We start from the raw sequence: 20,867 nt of genomic DNA, 5'->3' as shown, positions 1-20,867 counted from the left end.
GATGCGGTTTCATCATGCTTCCAGAATGCGCATACCAGCCCGTTGCCCAATAGAGTGGCGATGAAAGTGAAGTGCAAACAAGTGCAACCTGGCTAACTGGCTAACCCCGAGTGACGCTCTCACACACCCACACACATACATACACGCACACGCATGCACACGCACACGCACACGCACACACCCACACCCACACCCACACCCACACACACCTACACACACATACACAACTTACGCATAGGTCTACATGTTATTTATTGATTTAGTCTTTGCGTATATTTTGTTTCCTGCTTTTTTCGTACAATGCTGTTTTAGCTGATAAGGCCATCGTGGCTTCTTGCAACGAACATTGTGCGTCATGTGTCATGATAACCGTTCAATAAACTAGCCCTTAAGTGGGAACAACCGAAAAAAAAAACCCCGAGTGACGCTTACTGACATGACGAGAGGTTGAACAACACCTAAAGCATGGAGTTTGGCGTTAGCTGCTGGACATCGATGGCGAATAGGACGGTTTCCGCGATTGGGGCGGCCTTTGACCTGTTTTGTTCTCTTTTTACTGTCCTCGTGGAATGAAGTCATCGTAGATAGGTAACTATGTGGATAGTAGAGTTCTTAGTAGGTATGTGCTGCCCGATCGGCGACTTGGTGGCAGTCTCATCTAATTCGTTTATTTCAGTTATTGTTCCAAATCCCTCATGAACGGGGGATGGAACAGAGAACACAGTCATATAGCCACAACACTGCTCGTCGGCGACCATTCCAGACTGATCGCGCTCTCCCCAATCCCTTCTGGGGCGTGTGCTGGTGGCACACTTGATCCGTGGTCTTTTGCCTGGGGCTCGCTTAGCTGACCCTGGGGGGTGCGACAGGCTACCCAGAGACTGATCGGGTGAACGTAATATGACAGCCACTTTAACACCACTGGCCTGCGGGCCCTCTTAGAGTGCTCGTGGGAATCGCTCAGATTCACTGAGGGCCTCGCCGATGGTCCCGATAGAGCCAATAGTTACAGACCCTCGGCAGACACTGTCGCCGGTCCGGCAGTCTTGTGTTGGAGTCCACTGTCGCCGGTCCGGCAGTCTTGTGTCGGAGTCCACTGTCGCCGGTCCGGCAGTCTTGTGTCGGAGTCCACTGTCGCCGGTCCGGCAGTCTTGTGTCGGAGTTCACTGTCGCCGGTCCGGCAGTCTTGTGTCGTAGTCCACTGTCTCCGGTCCGGCAGTCTTGTGTCGGAGTCCACTGCCCCCGGTCCGGCAGTCTTGTGTCGGAGTCCACTGTCGCCGGTCCGGCAGTCTTGTGTCGGAGTTCACTGTCGCCGGTCCGGCAGTCTTGTGTCGGAGTCCACTGTCGCCGGTCCGGCAGTCTTGTGTTGGAGTCCACTGTCGCCGGTCCGGCAGTCTTGTGTCGGAGTCCACTGCCCCCGGTCCGGCAGTCTTGTGCCGGAGTCCACTGTCGCCGGTCCGGCAGTCTTGTGTCGGAGTTCACTGTCGCCGGTCCGGCAGTCTTGTGTCGGAGTCCACTGTCGCCGGTCCGGCAGACTTGTGTCGGAGTCCACTGTCGCCGGTCCGGCAGTCTTGTGTCGGAGTCCACTGTCGCCGGTCCGGCAGTCTTGTGTCGTAGTCCACTGTCGCCGGTCCGGCAGTCTTGTGTCGGAGTCCACTGCCCCCGGTCCGGCAGACTTGTGTCGGAGTCCACTGTCGCCGGTCCGGCAGTCTTGTGTCGGAGTCCACTGTCGCCGGTCCGGCAGTCTTGTGTCGGAGTCCACTGCCCCCGGTCCGGCAGTCTTGTGTCGGAGTCCACTGTCGCCGGTCCGGCAGTCTTGTGTCGGAGTCCACTGTCGCCGGTCCGGCAGTCTTGTGTCGGAGTCCACTGCCGCCGGTCCGGCAGTCTTGTGTCGGAGTCCACTGCCCCCGGTCCGGCAGACTTGTGTCGGAGTCCCGGTAGCGATATACAGAAGCCTTGTCATGCGGGCGTCGGTCGTTACCGCCCGCGTGTCATCAGCTGCTCCTGAGCTCCCACGGGCCGCTACTCCGACCTCCCGGGAGCTGGGAACCGGCGGCCTCCCGGGAGCTGCGACCCTTCCGACCTCCCGGGAGCAGGGAACCGGCGGCGAGCTGCGGCCCTCCCGGGAGACGGGAACCAGCGGCGAGGTGCGGCCTTTACAGAGAGCTGAGGCCGGCGGAGAGCTGCGGCCCTCGCCGGCCTCCCGGGCTCCGCTGTGGCCGCCCGGCCCGGCCCGGCCCGGCCCGGCTGCCGCCGCCCTCAGGTCGGCCCGTGGCAGACCGCAAGGTCGGCCGGTGGGAGTGGTGCCAGCCCTTCACAGGGTGCCACGTCCGGCCTGACCCACTGACACGTCTTGGCAGCCCGGTTGGACCGGCGCGGCAAAGGCTTGGAGCCCGGCCCCGCCGGTTCCGTGTGACAGCCCCATGGGCCGGCGACGGCCGGTGCAGTCCCGGCGAGTTAAAAACCCAGTCCCAGGCTCACACCGCGTGACATGTGCGCGAGGGAGCTGCCACCAGCTGGCTGCAATTAAACCACCCAGGGCTGCCTGAGCTGTGTCGGCGAACAACCAAGTGTCCGCGGCTGCTCTCTGCGGGGCTTGACATCGTTTTTGTCTCATATCTACATACAGTCGAGCGCCGGAGTGCCTGGCCTGGGCCGGCGATGTGCCTCGTTCTCTGCTCCCACTAGCTGCCACCAGCCGAGATTGCGTTACTTTAGGGTGTATCGCGAACATTGGGGTACTAGCTCCGCCGGCTTCCCCTCCACCCTCGCCGCTGTTCAGTTGGTAACGCCCGTCCTGACTCGCCGCACGCTGTCGGCTTTGTCGCCTTTGTCGCCTGTTGCCTTGCAACTGCCCGTCAGGGTGCTCGCAATAGTCCCACCGGCCCAAAGTCCAGACAAAACGGGCGACTGGGTGTTTTTGATCAGCCATTTATGTATACGCATGCCTGTCTTGTTCCAGTCGATGGTAGATTTGAAGGAATAAGTGCATTTTGAAAGTAGCCCCGGCGAGCTGCAGCAGTTTATTGTTCAGGTTTCAGAGGCTGTCGCTGTCAGCACGTCTGTCCTGTCTGGTGTGGAGTTGAACAGCGAGTCGGCCGTGGCCTTTGTTTTGACAGCCGACTGCTGTCGGCGAGTGAGCAGTCCTGTGCAAGCTTCTGAAGCGGAAACCGCCAGGTCATCCCGGTCTGAAGTGTGGAGTGGCCGCTGATGTCATTGTTTGGGCAGGAGAGAACAAGAGTGAAGGGATGGACTCACCAGGGTGCCATCCTAGATCGCTTTGGTGCCTCCTTTCGAGCGAAAAAGGCTTGCTTTTGTCTGTTGTTATGCACTCAGCCTTGTCCGCTGTGTAAGGCGTTTGTCCGTCATACTTTTTGTAGGAACTATAATTATTGGCACTTGTTTCTGACGCATCCCGGGATCGCTGGGGTGGGTCGAAATTCTACTCGCGCCCGGTCCACCCTGGATGACTGCCCGCGCCACCGTGGGTGAATGCCGGGGACACCGTGGGTGAGTGCCCGGTCCGCCATGGGTGACTTCCCGCTCCACCCTGGGTGACTGCCCGGTCCACCCTGGGTGACTGCCCGGTCCACCCTGGGTGACTGCCCGGTCCACCCTGGGTGACTGCCCGGTCCACCCTGAGTGACTGCTGGGGGCACCCTGGGTGAGTGCCGGTCCACCCTGGATGACTTCCCGCTCCACCGTAGGTGACTGCCGGTCCCCCGTGGGTGAATGCCGGGGACACCGTGGGTGAGTGCCCGGTCCACCCTGGGTGACTTCCCGCTCCACCGTGGGTGAGTGCCCGTTCCACCCTGGGTGACTGCCGGGGGCACCCTGGGTTGGAGCAGGCTGTCTCTGGCTGGATGCCTCAGTCTGTTTCTGACTGGATCCCTAACATGTGCTCACTAAAAATTGAGACAAAGTTTAGCGGACTGTATCTTCAGTAAAACTGTACCGATTTGAACAAACGAGGCATTATTGTAAAGCGCATTGCACCTGCTGCAAGCTATAGAGCGTCAACAAATTTGCCTGATCCCCATATGTCTCTTTTTGGACATTTGCTTGGAAGTGTTTTCACGTGCCCTGGCACCAGTGGGCCGTGAATTTGGCCAGTTCATGGCGGTAACGAACAACCAATTGATATTTTCTATGAAATTTAAAGACACTAACATACGTTATAGCCTTCGGCAAAACACATTTAATACTCATTTCTTAAATTTCAGGCATGGCAAACGGCTTATTGGGCCTCGTTCCAAGTGGAATTTTTACATCGGCCGGGGTCCTCAAGGCGCCCCTTGGTTAGTGTGCTGGCGCGAGGTCGGACCAGAAGACTACCTTCTGGTTACATATGTTGTTCTGCATGAGCTTCGAGTACTAAATAATACACTTGGCTCCGAAAATAGCATATTATATAGGACCAGCCTGGATGAATGAAGTCGAATTGTTAATATGCTTTGAAAAGACACATACACCATAGCATCCAGCGTTAGCTTGCATACTGACACTTAAATGGACGTTAGCTCTTGTGTCATCGATAGCATCACTACAGAACACTCCATTGTCTAGTTAATTGTCGCCCTTTAACTAAAAACATAACCTTTCTTCCTTAAATAGTTCGACTTTTTTCTGAATTTTTTGGCCCTTTCTTGACCATTGCATATTTACGTCTATTGCCTAATGCTGTTCCCGGTCGCTTCGAGAAATCATTTACGCCGTTTGTTACTCAGCCTAGCCTCAGGTGTGTTATACCTTCTTCGTGTTGGTACAGCTGATACCTTACTGATCAGCAGCATTGCGCCGTGAGGTGCCAAAAAGCCCCTCCACGTGCGTTTTCGGGGCCCCGACCTTTCCTCAGGTCAATATCTTCACAATAACACCACTTCAGCTTTTCGGACTCCCACACCCACATAGAACTTTCTTTCCACCTTGCGGTATGTAACTAAGTTCGACATTATAAGTTTTCATTAGGTATTTGTACGTCCGAGACTCTCCCATTGACGCACTATTTTGGGAAAGCCTGCCAATGGGCTTCCGGTGGTCCTTATTTAAAGCGACCTCCTACGCGACTGTTTTGATTATATCCGTGAGATTTTATGCTCGATATGATGAGAAATGTTCCTTTTATCTCTATGGTAAGTTGCATCGAAATAGCTTGCTTCGCTTTTGGTGTGCAGTTATTCAAAGTTTGTGTCAATTTTTAGTGAACACCCTATATTTCATGGCGGACGTAACCTGTGCTGGTCCAAAGCAGTCCTGTCCAGCCGATGTTCCGTCTGTTGGTTATCCCACATAATTATCACCGACCGCTGGGAAGAGGGGGGCAGAGTATCCCTCTGACGGGCGGCAGGGCGTCCCTCTGACGGGGGGAGGGTGGCAGGGCGTCCGCAGACGTGGAGAGGGCAGCCGGCGGTCCGCAGTCGCAGCCGTGGAGAGGGCAGCCCGGGCGGTCAGCAGGGTGTCCCTCTGGCCTCTGATGGGCGGCAGGGTCTCCCTCTGACGGGCAGCGGGCAGACGTGGAGAGAGCAGACCGGCGGTCCGCAGTCGCAGCCGTGGAGAAGGCAGCCGCGGCGGTCCGCAGCCGTGGAGAGGGCGGCCCGGCGGCGGTCCGCAGCGCCGCTGACCGTGGAGAGGGCGGCCGCGGCGGTCCGCAGCGCCGCTGACTGCGGAGATCAATGCCGGTCCGCTCCGCGCCGGCTGGTCGATGGTCACTGCTGCGCCTGCCACCGGCAAACCGGAGATTTGGGGGGTCTCGACTAGTGCACAGACCAGCGAACATACATTTCGGGACCAGCGCACAGTACATAGTTGAGAAAATAACTCGATTTTACCTATTTTATTAAACTGTGCAGTGTACATCCCTTTCTCCTGAAGAACTGGCGTTTCTATGAGATTTTGCACAGAAAGAGGCAATGGAATAGGGCGACATAGAAAAGAAACAAATTGGAAGAGGATAGAGGCTTGCGGTTATTGTTTATGGGGTAGGTAGATGTATCATTCAAGTGTTATGGCAATCCCATAGAGTTCCGATGGTTCAGGCGACATTGCTATCGGCTGACCACTCTCAATTTTCAATACATTTCCCATATTTATTTATTTGTTTATGTAGCATCCGACATTTCATTTGCGGCGTGTTATTTCCTTCGTGGACTCGGCGTTTCGTTGTCCGGCTGGCGGCGGTCGGTGGGGGGCTGCCGCCGCCGCCGCCGCCGCCGCGCCGTCCGTCAGCTGGCGGCCCGGCCGGCGCCCGTCGTTACCGCTCGTTGGCCCGCCGCGCTGCCCTCTCCGCCGCAGCTATTTCGGACGCCCGGCCGCACCGACCTTGCGCGCCGTCGGCGACGCATCGCGGGCGACGCGCCGGCCGCGAGTCGGGCCGTCGGCGCCACAGCAGCAATCACACCAGGGAATGAAATAATGTGACAAAGATTTGATGGCTCCGCTCTGCCGGCCCGCCCCTACCTAGTTTGTGGTAACGGGTGGCATGTCGATGTAAGGGTCGATAGTGGCCATCAGGGAACATTCACTGGCTCAGCTTCAGATTAATCGGATGGATTAAAACATAAATATGTAAAGGAAACATTGGACTATGTGACATACATAAACGTGACTGATCTACCCTCAGAGAGCCAACAGGCGATAAGAAGGAGTAGCGATAAACGAACACCGTCGTTTGTCTATAGGTCTATAATTCCAAGTGATAAACGATTTGTTTACCTTGCAACTCGAATGAATGATTGGAGGGGCTGCCACCCAATACCCATGATCTAAATTGTAATCCGACCACAGTTTTCTCTTATCTCTAAAACCTAATGAACGAAATCTTGGCATTTTACAACTGTTACAGACTTTACGTCTACTGATAACGAAAAGAAACTGCGCGTCCATAAACCCAATTTACTTTCAGTGCGACATGTTGGCCTAGCTTTCGTTCAGACCACTTTTTAGCCGGAAGATGACCATGTTTGCGTATTTGCACTGGCTCATGTGACGCGTCCGATTCGTTCGCTCTTCCTCAACCGGGACGGAAAATCGGCGACTGGACTAGCGGTACCCGTCAGTCTCTGCGGGCGCGGCTGGTGCCGGGTGACGGACGGGGACGGTAGGACGGGCCGGGCCGGGTCCGTGTCTCCTCCGGACCGGGCCGGGCCGGGATGGGTCACACCCCGGATCAATAGTGAGCCGTCGGTGGGCGGCGCGCTGATCCGTCTGTCCGATCCGTGCGGCGGGTCGCTGGCCGACCGGCGCGGCTCGGCGGCGGCCACGCTGCTCGGCGGCGGCGGGCTGTTTGTTTGGACAGCGGGACAGGGCGGGCCCGTATTATCGCCGCCGTGCGTGCGACCGAAATAGCCGGCGGCGCCGTACGCGCGCGCGCCGCCCGCTCGTGCGCCGCGCGGCGGCCGGAGTCTGCACCTACCCTCTCAGCTGCTACCGGAGCCCACCTACTGCTACCGGCGCCCACCTACCCTCTCAGCTCACTGCTACCGGAGCCCACCTACCCTCTCAGCACACTGATACCGGAGCCCACCTACCCTCTCAGCACACTGCTACCGGAGCCCACCTACCCTCTCAGCTGCTGGCTGGCCAAAAAAGGGGAAGTGGCACACTAGCTAGCCATTTCGGTTGTTACTTTCCATTATTCCAGTCTTTTTTTACATTTGTTATAACCTAAATCAGATAAATACCGCTGAGCGTCGGGAACCAATCATGAAGTGACCTGATTTGATCTGACCCTGACTGGCCACCTGATGTTTACTTGCTTCACTGACCTAGCCCCTCTGTTGAATGATGCGAGTGAAATGACTCATAAATCATAATACGTGTGCACTTTTCTCGTGCCACAGCTGACATGAAAATATGCGGTAACCCATCTTGACCTGATCTTGAACTTGACCTTAAAGCGAGCACTTGGCTGCTCGTTTTTCCCATCTTATCAGCGATATCCCTCCGTCTGTCTGGAAGTCAGGTATGGGGAAGCGTCCGGCCGATTGAAAGTAACTATCCGGGCGTTCTCAACCAATTGATAGATGAGTGACAAGACAAACGATACCGATAAGGTGTGCACAACAAGGCAACAGCTGCCTACCTGTGTAGGCGAGCTTTCTGCTTACTTTGTTGGGAGTGAGCACCGTTTATTTCTGGGGGGGGGGGGGGTCTGAGAAGGTCATTACAGAGGTATGGGACGAGAGGCTAGGATAAGGACATGGGACAAAGAGGACTGCGCTGTGTAACGCACTGGCAGAGATCGTTGCTCTGGGACGGGAATCTCCCAATGTGACAGCCAGTCAAACGGTCACTCCCGGGAGGGGATGGTCCGGCGGGGACCTGTCCTCCCCACCGCGCCGCGCCGGTTGTCTGGAGGGGGCTGCCTGGTCGTCCGGACCGGGGTACCGTGGGAACTGGTGCGGCAGGTCCTGAGGAAAGTAAGGACGGATCAGTAGTCGAGCGTCGATAGCTGGCTGGCCCCTCATCCATGTAGTGCAGTACACTGTAATGGTATGCAATGCGGTGCAGTGGCGTGTGTGTCCCTCCGGTGACGTTTCCCCGGGAGCACGGCATCCCTCCGCCGGTGCGGCGTTTGGCGGGTCGGCGGGCTAAATGCCGCCGGTGCGCTGTTAATTTTCGGCAGTCCACTGAGGTGCCGGTCAGCATGGTATCGCCACGGCGGTACGATCAGCCGGCGGCGCCTCTGACCCCCGCCCAGGCGGAGCACCGCTCCATATACCCCAGCTCAGGAGCTGCCGGCGCCGGCCGTGCCTCCGTCTCTCATCTGCACGGCACGGCGGCCGCGCCGTCCTTGGCGGCCGGCCAGCCGGTGACGTCACACCGGTGCCGCCGCTATGTGTGACGTCACACTCAGTGCGCGGCTGAATGGCCGTCGGTCAGCGGTCCGCAGCGGCCGCCGCCTGTTCCCGTGGCGCATGGAGTCGGGCAGGGGGGGGGGGGGGGGGCTGCGGCGTGGCGACTACCTTGCCGGGGTGCTTCTTTCTGACTCACAATAGGCACCTAAACCATTTGTGGATATATGTTGCAAGATTACATTCAGTTACCAACTGCTTTGATGCCATCCAGTTCAGTCATCGTCGCGTTTCATATTTATTTTATATGAACTGGAAAGTTGATTTGAATAACAAACACCGGTAATAAAAGTCGTCACTCTAACGTGCTAGACGCTGTGATGCATGTAATGCATGGCACATTTTCACACATAGGTACTCTGCGTTTGTTTATGGTGGGCTCGGGATATTGTAAATAGAGTGAATAACCTTATGCTCATGTTATATGTTGCAAAATGATATAATTAAAACTAAATTGATATATTTCGATATTGCACCGTCATCAGAATAAGAGTAGCAATTAAGCAGCGAAACAAAGCTGATTCAAACGGAATACAAAATAAATATTTTGTAAATAAAACGGAATAAAAATTTTGTATTCCGTTTGAATCAGCTTTGTTTCGCTGCTTAATTGCTACTCTTATTCTGATGACGGTGCAATATCGAAATATATCAATTTAGTTTTAATTATATCATTTTGCAACATATAACATGAGCATAAGGTTATTCACTCTATTTACATTATTAATCATGCTCAGAAATACCATAGCTTACCTCCAAGAGGCTCGGGATATGGTTGATATCCAGGGCGTTCGATCCCCGTCCCACTCCCCACCGTCCACAGCCCGTGCTGACCTCCCCCCTCTGTCCACAGCCCGTGCTGACCTCTCCCCTCTGTCCACAGCGCGTGCTGACCTTTCGCCTCTGTACACAGCCTGGTCTGACCTCTGATCCCTCTGTCCACAGCCCGTGCTGACCTCCCCTCTGTCCACAGCCCGTGCTGAGCTCTGCCCTCTGCACACAGCCCGTGCTGACCTCTGCCTCTGTCCACAGCCCGTGCTGAGCTCTGCCCTCTGCACACAGCCCGTGCTGACCTCTGCCTCTGTCCACAGCCCGTGCTGAGCTCTGCCCTCTGCACACAGCCCGTGCTGACCTACCCCCTCTGTCCACAGCCCGTGCTGACCTACCCCCTCTGTCCACAGCGCGGCCCGTCGTCCAGAGGGTCAAGTCGCTGCGGCTGTGTCGAGATGCCTTCGAGATTCTGAAGGTGATCGGACGCGGCGCCTTCGGAGAGGTCTGCGTCGTCAAAATGCGCTCCACAGAAAAGGTAAGCTCACCACTCACCATACGGGCCGGGCAGGACGTTCTCAGAGGTTTCATCTGTTCTTTTCAGAGTTGACACTGACAGTAAATTTGTTTTGGAATGAATAGTGTGATCGTTGCGTTGGTCATGGTTCTGAACATCTAAATTCTGGTTGGCCACCGCGGGAGGGCTGGACTCGAGGGAGGACGCACTGGACGCGATGTGTCCTCTGGAGATTCGATACGAAGTCCTGTTCAGTGTTTAGTGTATATAATGAATGCAGTTAAGTGATTCCATGGTTTGGTGCTGGCTCTTGTTTTCTGACGTTGACCTTTCATATCCATAATCCATGTTTAGCCGCACGAAATTTATTTATCAGCGATATTTTTCTCTCTTACATATGTTCTGGACAGCACACGTTAAAGAACACGTGTTAAATGGTAGTCCTTGTCCATGGAAGCGACAACGCCATGATGAAAATTTTGAATAAGTGCGACGTGCATGTCTCTCCTCCATCCGCCTGTGTTATTGTCTTGTTCACACACACGCCGGACAATTCTAACCCACCATCTGTCTGTGTGTGTTTTTTTCAGGTGTTTGCGATGAAGATTCTGAACAAGTGGGAGATGCTGAAGCGGGTGGAGACGGCCTGCTTCCAGGAGGAGCGAGACGTGCTGGTGTACGGCGACCGGCGCTGGATCACCGACCTGCACTATGCCTTCCAGGACGACAACAACCTGGTCAGTGACGCCGGCGCCTAATGACAATAGTCTGGTCGGTGGCCCGCCGGATGATACGTACCGTCTGTCAGTGGGGGATTTCCTGAGGGCGCGGGAAGCACGCGCTGAAGGAGTTCTTCCTCCGCGAGTGGTCGCCCTGGGTCAGCACCTGTCTCCCGTGCCCCAGGAGACCCGAGCTGGTTCGGGCGGGGTCTGACCGGGAGCCAGTCCGGGTCTGTATCTGACCGAGGGCCGAGTCGCATCTGATCAGGCCTGACTGAGAGCCGGCCGGGTCTGGACCCGACCCGACAGCTGAGAGCCAGTGCCGGTCTGTATCTGACCTGACCGGGTCTGTATCTGACCGCGAGCCGAGCCGCATCTGATGAGGCCTGACGGACAGCCGGCCAGGACCGTCCGTCGGTCCGTCGGTCCGTCCGGCGGCGCGCCGGTCGGACACGGCGCGCCTGTTTATCGCTCGCTGCACCCATGCTCCCGTGCACCGGGCCGGGCCTGCAGCGGCGGCGTGAGCGGCCGTGGCGACAGCCTGTTTGTGTTTCGACCGAGGGCAGGGCTGTCCGCACGCCGGACAGACCAACAGGGCCCTGTCCATGGGGACGATAGGCAGGACCTGTCTGGGCCTGGACAGACCAACCGTGCCCTGTCCATGGGGACGGCATAAGCGTGCACAAGTTATTAGCCGCATACTTGGTGAGGGATGAATGTCATCATAGACCCCTGTATGCCGACACCAAACCGATACGAACTTGGTATTTGGTAATTCAATCGTAATGTGTTTGGTATTTTGTTGGTATCATGAACCCTCAATAATATATAAAAGGCTAAGAAATTGGTATAAAGTTGGTATTTCCCTCATTTTTCCAAGTTGGTTTGGTTTCGGTATTTCCCCATGGGTTTGGTTGGTATTTGGTTTGGTATCGGTATTCAGATTTACCGTAATTGACATCACTAGTAAGTAGTACTGACCTCCCCTCCCCCGTGTGTGACCCGGCAGTACCTGGTAGTAGGGTAGTGTGGGGTAATTTGAACATATTTTTACGTCTTCTCCGTTGTACCAAATTCCAGTTCAACCCTGGATGAAGAAAAACTGTTTCAGTAGCGCAAGTGTCACTTGCTTTCACCATGCAAGCCTCATTTTTGGACGAGCCGAGCATACCTTGAATAGCATAGCCTCACTTCTCCACCAAGTCACGGTGTGTTCAAATTGCCCCACCGTGGGGTAATTTGAACATACTGCCTTTACCTGTCATAAAAACGATAGTCTCGCCAGCACCGATGTTGTTTGACCCATAAACAAATAGGCAGAACAATTCTAAACATACCTTCACTTGAAAAATCAACACAACAGCAAAAATAACAGTTGCAGAGTATCAATATCTGCACGCTGCACACCGGTCAGTTGACCGAATTCGCCCCTCTTCAATTAACAGAACGTCTATCATTTTTGTTCGATAAAAACTCTCCCAACCTTACTACATCTGTTAAAGTGGTGCCAATCGAAACCTGGACATTTGGAGTTCTGATTTTGTCCAATGTCCAATTCGGAATTGGTTGGACAAAGGTAGCAGACTGGACAACATTGGACGATGGCTTGCTACACTTCAGCGCTTTTTATAAAGTAATCGTGCATAGCATTGATTGGCGAATGGAAAGCTTGTTAAGCTCTCAATATAATGAACACTTTTCGGCTGGTAAAATTACATGATAAGCAATATAAATGACGGTTTTGAGTGTTGATAGCTGCATAATATTCGGACATATTTGGACAAATAGTTGACTTTAACATTTTTGGACGGAAAATCAACGAAAATGCCGGACATTAGACGGATATTAGACGTAAATTTTCTAAAACTGGCATCACTTATCTGCTACTGCTTTGGTTCGAAAATATTGGCAAAAAAAACTGGGAGCGTTGTTTTTTTTCGGAGGTATCCCTGTCTTCATTGAAATTCTCACACTATGTTCAAATTACCCCACGCTAAAAGTTATTTTGCCATTTTAAAAAACAGGGTTCAAAAGCAAATTTCTTGGATTGAAGGCACTGATTAGGTCATTATACAACAAAAGCCGTTGCGTATTAGGCGCTAGCAATGCAAGATTTTGCGCTGCAATGAAGTTGCAATGACGTGTTGTTAGGCGTTTTTCCTTGCGAAATTGATTTTTTACACTGTGCGTCAACATCTTCATTCCCTGAAACTTTAAACCCCGTTCATATGATAGCCCTTTTAGTTACGATAATTTCTCTCATTGGTCTTATTGTCATGCCACTTATGGATTTTCCGTAATTTTGTGTTATTCACACTATGTTCAAATTGCCCCACATGCTCAAATTACCCCACCCTACCCTACTGACCTCCCCCCCCCCCGTGTGTGACCCGGCAGTACCTGGTAGTACTGACCTCCCCCCGCGTCTGACCCGGCAGTACCTGGTGATGGACTACTACTGCGGCGGCGACCTGCTCACGCTGCTGGCCAAGTTCGCCGACGGCATCCCAGAGAGCATGGCCAAGTTCTACATCACCGAGATGGTGCTGGCCATCGACTCGATCCACAAGCTGCGCTACGTGCACCGCGACATCAAGCCCGACAACGTGCTGCTGGACGCCAACGGCCACATCCGACTGGCCGACTTCGGCTCCTGCCTGCGGCTCAGCGAGGACGGCACCGTGCAGAGCAACGTGGCCGTGGGCACGCCCGACTACATCAGTCCAGAAATACTCCGCGTGAGTACATCAGTCCAGAGATCCTCCGGGCTAGAACACTAGTCCAGAGATCCTCCGGGTTAGTACAGACAGACTACATCAGTCCAGAAATCCTCCACGTAAGTACATCAGTCCAGAAATCCTCCGCGTAAGTACATCATTCTAGAAGTTCTCCGCGTAAGTACATCAGTCCAGAAATCCTCCGCGTAAGTACATCAGTCCAGAAATCCTCAGGGTGAGTACATCAGTCCAGAGATCCTCCGAGTGAGGTAAAGTACAGACTACATCAGTCCAGAGATCCTCCGGGTGAGTCTAAGTACAGACTACATCAGTCCAGAGATCCTCCGCGTGGTACACTAGCCCAGAAATACTCCGCGTGAGTACATACTACACCAGTCCAATGACCCTCCGGGTGAGTACATCAATCCAGAGATGCTCCGCCTGCGTATGAAGTCCGAACTTACGAACTGACCGAATGTGACCGCAGCTTACCGTGTGTTACCGTTACTGATTGTGTATGTGTTTACCCTCAGGCGATGGAGGACAACCAGGGCCGATACGGGCCCGAGTGCGACTGGTGGTCGCTCGGCGTCTGCATGTACGAGATGCTGTACGCCGAGACGCCGTTCTACGCCGAGAGCCTGGTGGAGACGTACGGCAAGATCATGAACCACAGTGTGAGTGCCGCCCGTCCGTCCGGGGACCAACCCGGAGGGGCTGCTGCTTGTCGTGTGTTACGCGGCAGTGCATTGGATAAGCGGGGTCAGATAAGGTCGTGAAGGATTGAGTGTCCTCTCGCTTCCTTTGAAATACGAACGCAGGCTGTATTCTCACCTCGTTGATCGTTGATCCCTCGTTAAGTTATGGTTGCGTCTTTTGGTCAGCATTATTGCCTTTTACATTGTTTTTGCTCTACGGGCGATATCTTCATCAAATGATGTTCTGGTGATTTCCTGTGATTCATTTGGCCGCACTCAACGCCCTGTGCGCGGCGCCCCTCAGAACTGCCTGGACTTTCCGTCCGACGTCGAGGTGTCTGACACGGCCAAGGACCTGCTGAAGCGACTCATCTGCGCCAAGGAGTACCGGCTCGGCCAGAACGGTATCGACGACTTCAAGGTACGGCCCGGCCGGCGAGCGACCGCGAGGGCCGGCATTCTAGTGTAATGAGACGTTCATCCCAAAACGGCCTTTCAGGGAACGTGGAATGATTCTCAATTTTTCATGATGGTTATGGACATCATATGATAAAATTGAAAGTAGCTAATAACAAATATGAACATAGTTATTAAACAATGATTGTGTGCGACGTACGCCCTCGCACTCAATCCCTATTGTTCAGTCGCGGTCAAAAGTCGCCTGTATCCCGTACTGACGGCGCCGTTGGCCGGTGGCCCGCAGAGCCACCCGTGGTTCGTCGATATCGACTGGGACACGATTCGCGACTCCACGGCGCCCTACGTGCCTGAGGTGAGCTCGCCGTGCGACACGAGCAACTTCGACGTGGACGACCTGGACGTGCGCAGCTCGGAGACCCTGCCGCCCGTCACCAACGCCTTCTTCACGGCACTGCACCTGCCCTTCGTCGGATTCACCTTCACACAGGGCAGGTGAGTACCGACTGAGTTCACCTTCACACAGGGCAGGTGAGTACCGACTGACTTCACCTTTACATAGGGTAGGTGATAACTGACAGGATTCATCTTAGCACAGGGCTGGTGAAAGAAGGATTTACCTCCACACAGGTGAATGGTTTCATCTCATGGACGTATGTGAGGCGGATGATGAACGCATCTTTACACATGTTCCCCGTAGTACAGCCAGCCTGGTGTTTTTCGTATTGCGTTGTTTCGCGACAGGCTGACGGCGAACCGGCAGCTCTGACCTGTTGTGCGCCGACGGCGGCTCTGCCCGTGGTCTGACCGTGTGTCCCTGCCCTTCGCCGCGGCAGCCGGATCAGTGACGAGGGCTGCCTCATCTCGGCCCCCTCGTCGGCCGGAGCTGACGCCCTGGACGAGCTGAGCCGAGCGGCGTTCGAGCGGCGCATTCACCGGCTGGAGCAGGAGAACCGGGACCTCAGCCGACGGCTGGCAGGTAAGGGGGACCTCAGCCGACGGCTGGCAGGTAAGGGAGGGGGAACCGGGACCTCAGCCGACGGCTGGCAGGTAAGGGAAGGGGAACTGGGACCTCAGCCGACGGCTGGCAGGTAAGGGGACCTCAGCCGACGGCTGGCAGGTAAGGGAGGGGGAACCGGGACCTCAGCCGACGGCTGGCAGGTAAGGGGACTGTTGAATATTCTACCGAGAGCGCTCCCGGAAATGATCACGCGAGCGAGGTGTTTTAATTGTTGTAAATATTTTGATGGAAGAAAGGTCAAGGTTTTAGTTAGTTAGTAAGGAGGACATAAACTTCGTAACGGGGGGAAAATATTAAGGAAATAGCACATGTGAAACATTAAAGAGAAATATTCATATAATGTAGACAGTGCATATTACGATAAGGAATTGCTGGTGACCACGAATGAAACGGTAATGTTCTGCGTTAAGATACCGCCTATGAGAGTGTCACTCAAGCAATAAACCCCGTAGAAGATGTCCTTTCTTTCTCTATTACTCAAGAAGACTCCAACTACAAGAAAATATAAAGAAACTATATATTTATAATTAACAGTACCAGAAGATCCCTCCAGGGAATTAACAGTTACGAAGTTTGTTCTTGCTCATAACAAAGGAATAGTTTCATTATATTAAATACGAACGATATGACCACGTAAAATCTACCTATTCAAGCATCACAGGGTACTCAATTTTGATGTGATGCGGATGGATCAGCGCTCCTACAAGGTAATTTACGAATCTTATTCATGTCCTTTTATTGCTATTCGTTTCGTGTAATGATGCTATAAGACCAGCTGCAAGATGCTGCTAAATATGAGCGTCAAGGACTTGAAGCGCGAGTTAAAGGCACGAGGTTTGTCATGCCAGGGAAATAAGGAAAAGCTTAGGCTTAGATTGGCAGAGGCTCTAGAAGAACATGACAACGTAGAGCCAAATGACAGCGTATCCCAAGCAGGTACAAGAGTAACGACGTCAGAGTTTCTGACTTTGCGACAGGCAGATGAAGCTGCCGCCAGAGCTGGACTGCTGGCACGTTTGAAGGCCGTTAAGGAAAAACAAGAAATAGAAAGACAGGCTGCCGAGCTTAAACGTAAAGAGGAACTGCTAGATTTGGAAGCCAAGATAGCAGAAGTGTCCGCTAGAGAGCAGGCTATTAAATGTTTCCAGGATCAAGAAATGGCAGGTGCCGCAGTCAACGAATGTAATACCTCGCAAGGATCTCACCGTTGTCCAGTGCCGACCTCGGAGTCTGGTGTCGGTGGAGACAAGTCAATGAGCGCGGCTGTCATCGATGACCAGCCTGCCACGTCCTCAAACAGGGTGAGCTTCGCCAGGGACGACGGCGCGTCAGATAACCCCGAGCCGGACAACAGACAGCTGACCCAAGAGCGCGAGCGAACTGCCTCACTGATGCGCTTACCGATCATAGAGATGAAGAAATTCGGAGGAGACGTGACCGAGTTCGCTCAGTTCATGAAGGGTTTCCAGCTCAAGATAGCCTCAAAGCTGGACTGCGCACAAGAGAAGCTCTATTATCTTGAACAGCACATGACACCGGGCAGCAAACCGCACGCTATAGTGACAAGTTGCATGTATCTGGAGAACGGATACCAAGAGGCTATAAGAATGCTGAATAAGAGGTACGGCCAGCCTAGCCATATAGCATCAGCATTCATGGATCGTATTAACTCGTTCAGTACGATTAAGGCGAACGATGTCGAGGCGCTCGACCGATTTGCGCTGTTGCTGCTCAGCTGCAAAAATGCCCTCGGCTCTTCCTCGCTTATGATGGGAGATCCCAGAACAATGCGATCTTTGACCAGCAAGCTACCGGAGACTATGCTGAACAGTTGGAGGAGACATGCTGATGACATTGAAGAGAGGCAGGGACGTGAAGTGAAGTTTGAAGACGTCGTGAAGTTTGTTGGAGATGAGGCTAGGATAGCAGCCAATCCCACCTACGGTCGTCTCATGTACAGTCGCGACAACAGCGCAGTGCTCCCCTCCCAAGGCAGAGCAGGCAGCAGCAGTGTGAGGCGCACCAGGCCCATTGTTGCAGCCGCCCAAACCCAGAATCAGGCAGCCTGCGTGTTCTGTGACGTTATAGGGCACGTCACAGCCGACTGTGAGCAGCTTCGAGCTACTTCACCGGAGCAGAGAAAGGCGTTCGCAATGAGCAGGTCCCTGTGTTTCTCTTGCCTAAGACAAGGTCACATGAGCGCCGATTGCCGAAGACGAGCTGAGTGCAGAATATGCAAAAGGCGTCATCCGACTGCGATGCATCTGGAACGCCCACAGAGAGAGAACCGAGACCAAGGACGTCATGAACTCGCCATTCAAAGTCGTGGCCATGAAACTGGACCACCGAGAGAGACAGCTCAGCCACCACAAGAGAGGACCGGTACTACTGGTGCGACAGTGTGCGGAACTGCAGGAGCGGAAAACTCAGATCGGCCCACACTACCCCTGGTCCCAGTCATCGTCTGTAACGGCAACATAAAGATTAAGACATTCGCATTCCTCGACAGTGGGTCTACCCATTCGTTCGCTACTGAAAGCTTGATGGATCAACTCGGCATTAAACAGCCCAGCAGGCACCTGACCATCACGACTGTGGGTCAGGAGGACATCAGCATTCCAACACGGGAAGTGGAAGGACTTCACATCACGGACCTGTGCGGAGATAACAGAATGGACTTACCAAAGCTCTTCAGCCTGGAGAATATACCTGCCGACCCAAGCGACTACCCCAAGACAGACGATGTAAGAAGATGGGATCACCTCAGATATTTAGAGCTACCAGAGCCCGAGATAAGTGAAGTTGGATTGCTCTTGGGAGCAAATGCGTTCCTAGCCATGGAACCAGTGAGAGTGATTCCAAGTGTAGACGGAAGCCCATACGCGGTGCTGACTAGATTTGGTTGGGTGGTCAGCGGTCTTGATTCACCATCACGAAAGTCGCACACCACAGTGTGTAGAGCGGCTGTGAGAGACGAGAGAGCGTCCATCGAAGAAATGGTGCGTAACATGTACGACAGCGAATATGAGGAGAAACTGCACTGCACAAGAAGAGGCCTATCAGTGGAAGACAAAGAATGGGTTCAAAAAATTGAATCCTCAATGGAGATGCAAGAAGGCCATTACAGTGCTGTTTTGCCAACAAAAACGCCAGAAGAGAGGATGCCAGTGAATGTGAAGATGGCCGAAAACCGACTGGAGCATCTCCGATCACGACTGCGAAAGGATGCAAAACTTGCTGAGGACTATAAAGGATTTATGGAAGAAATGATCAACAAGGGGTACGCAGAAGAAGTGCCGGAAGAAGAACAGAGAAGAGCAGATGGACGAGTGTGGTACCTGCCACATCACGCAGTGTATCACCCGACAAAACCTGACAAGATACGCGTTGTCTTTGATTGCGCAGCAAGATACAATGGCGTATCACTCAACGACATGCTCCTGACTGGTCCAGATCAGACGAATTCATTGGTGGACGTGCTGCTGCGGTTCAGGCTAGAACGGGTGGCGGTCACAGCCGACGTTGAAGGAATGTTTAACCAAGTGAAGGTCGATAGAGCCGATCGAGATCTCATCAGATTCCTCTGGTTTGAGAACGGAGACATCAGTGGTCGCGCTCGTCACTATCGAATGACGGTCCACTTATTTGGGGCCACAAGCTCACCCAGCGTGGCATGCTATGCTTTAAGAAAGACTGCAGCCGACGCGGGTGACGACTTCTCGCAAGAGTGCGTGACAACTGTCAATGAAAACTTCTATGTAGATGACGTGCTACGATCAGTTCCGACAGACGAAGAGGCCATCACGCTAGCAAGTGAGCTAAAGGACCTGTGCAAACGGGGAGGGTTCAATCTGACTAAATTCGCATCGAACAGCCCAGCCGTGGTAGAAGCCATCGAAAACGAAGACAGATCGACTGAAATGAAGAAATGGTCTGGCCTCTGGGATGAGCTGCCGACCGAGAGGGTGCTCGGGGTGATATGGCACCCAGAGCATGATCTTCTGAAGCTGTCTCCACAAATAAAGAGCGCGAAGGTGAAGACCTGCTCAAGACGCGGTTTGCTTTCTGTGGTGAGCTCGGTATATGACCCGCTAGGTATGGCTGAACCGACCGTGATACAGGGACGTCGTCTCCTGCAAGAGTTGACCCGGAAGCAGATGGACTGGGACGCTGAACTGGAAGAAGAGGACAAACTAGCTTGGAATGGCTGGCTTTCGACTCTGGAAGGCTTGGACAGTCTGAGCATCTCGCGATGCATAAAGCATAGGGACTTTGGGAGTGTCACCACTTGTCAGATACACACGTTCGTCGACGCGAGCGAGGCAGCTTACGGCGCTGTGTCATACATCAGGCTGGCGAACGCTGCCTGTGCCGTTCAGGTGAGCTTTCTGAAAGGGAAGGCACATCTGGCTCCTCTGAAAATGGTAACAATCCCACGACTCGAAATGATGGCCGCTGTGACAGGCGTGAGACTCAGTGCACTGATCCTGGGTGCATTGAAGACCCAGTTGGAGCGCTTGTCGGTTGAAGTAGAAGAGTTCTTCTGGACAGACAGCACTACGGTGTTGAGATACATCAACAACCGCAAAACAAGATTTCACACATTCGTTGCGAACAGGCTGGCAATCATACATGACGGCTCACACCCTGCTCAGTGGAGGCATGTGCCCAGCTCTCAAAATCCGGCGGACGATGTGTCAAGAGGAACTCAGAGTGACAGGTGGCTGACAGGGCCAGAATACCTCTGGAAAATCGAAACTCAGTGGCCAGAAACGCCTCAAGCGTTACAAGACACGACAGATGACCTGGAGGTCAAGATGACTGTGTGTGCAGCGAAGGCTTATGATGCGACTCAAGAGGATGATCTTCAAAACCCACTGCTGAAACTCACTGCACACTACAGCGACAGGCACAGGCTTCTCCGAGCAGTAGCGTGGATCTTGAAGGTGAAACAGGAGTTGATTCGTCGAAGTAAGGAGGAAGGAGTCACGACGCAAAGGAAGACGATTTTGCTGGAAACTCAAGACATCCGAGAAGCAGAGAGAGCTATTATGATGAGCATACAGTCCGCTGCGTTTCCAGAGGAGGTGGTGGCCTTGAACTCAGGCAAAGACATTCGTGCAACAAGCAAGCTCAGCAAACTTAGCCCCTTCCTTGA

General features: G+C 53.7%; 1 protein-coding gene across 2 annotated transcripts in view; it reads left to right on the top strand.

The window, feature by feature from the left end:
* The window catches only part of LOC122392505 (serine/threonine-protein kinase Genghis Khan-like), a 51,085-nt gene that overhangs the window by 4,215 nt on the left and 26,003 nt on the right, over positions 1–20,867 (top strand). For both annotated transcript variants that reach the window (XM_043387424.1, XM_043387423.1), the window contains exons 2-8: positions 10,034–10,158; positions 10,728–10,874; positions 13,295–13,594; positions 14,107–14,250; positions 14,576–14,692; positions 14,975–15,183; positions 15,525–15,667. In XM_043387424.1, coding sequence (XP_043243359.1) covers positions 10,034–10,158; positions 10,728–10,874; positions 13,295–13,594; positions 14,107–14,250; positions 14,576–14,692; positions 14,975–15,183; positions 15,525–15,667 — 1,185 coding nt within the window. The remainder of the gene's footprint in view (positions 1–10,033; positions 10,159–10,727; positions 10,875–13,294; positions 13,595–14,106; positions 14,251–14,575; positions 14,693–14,974; positions 15,184–15,524; positions 15,668–20,867) is intronic.

This window comes from Amphibalanus amphitrite, unplaced genomic scaffold (genome assembly GCF_019059575.1).
Source record: "Amphibalanus amphitrite isolate SeventyFive unplaced genomic scaffold, NRLGWU_Aamphi_draft 000488F_arrow, whole genome shotgun sequence".
Classification (NCBI taxonomy): Eukaryota; Metazoa; Arthropoda; class Thecostraca; order Balanomorpha; family Balanidae; genus Amphibalanus; species Amphibalanus amphitrite.
Note: the sequence above shows the minus strand (reverse complement) of the source record. Positions and strands in the feature narration are given on the sequence as shown.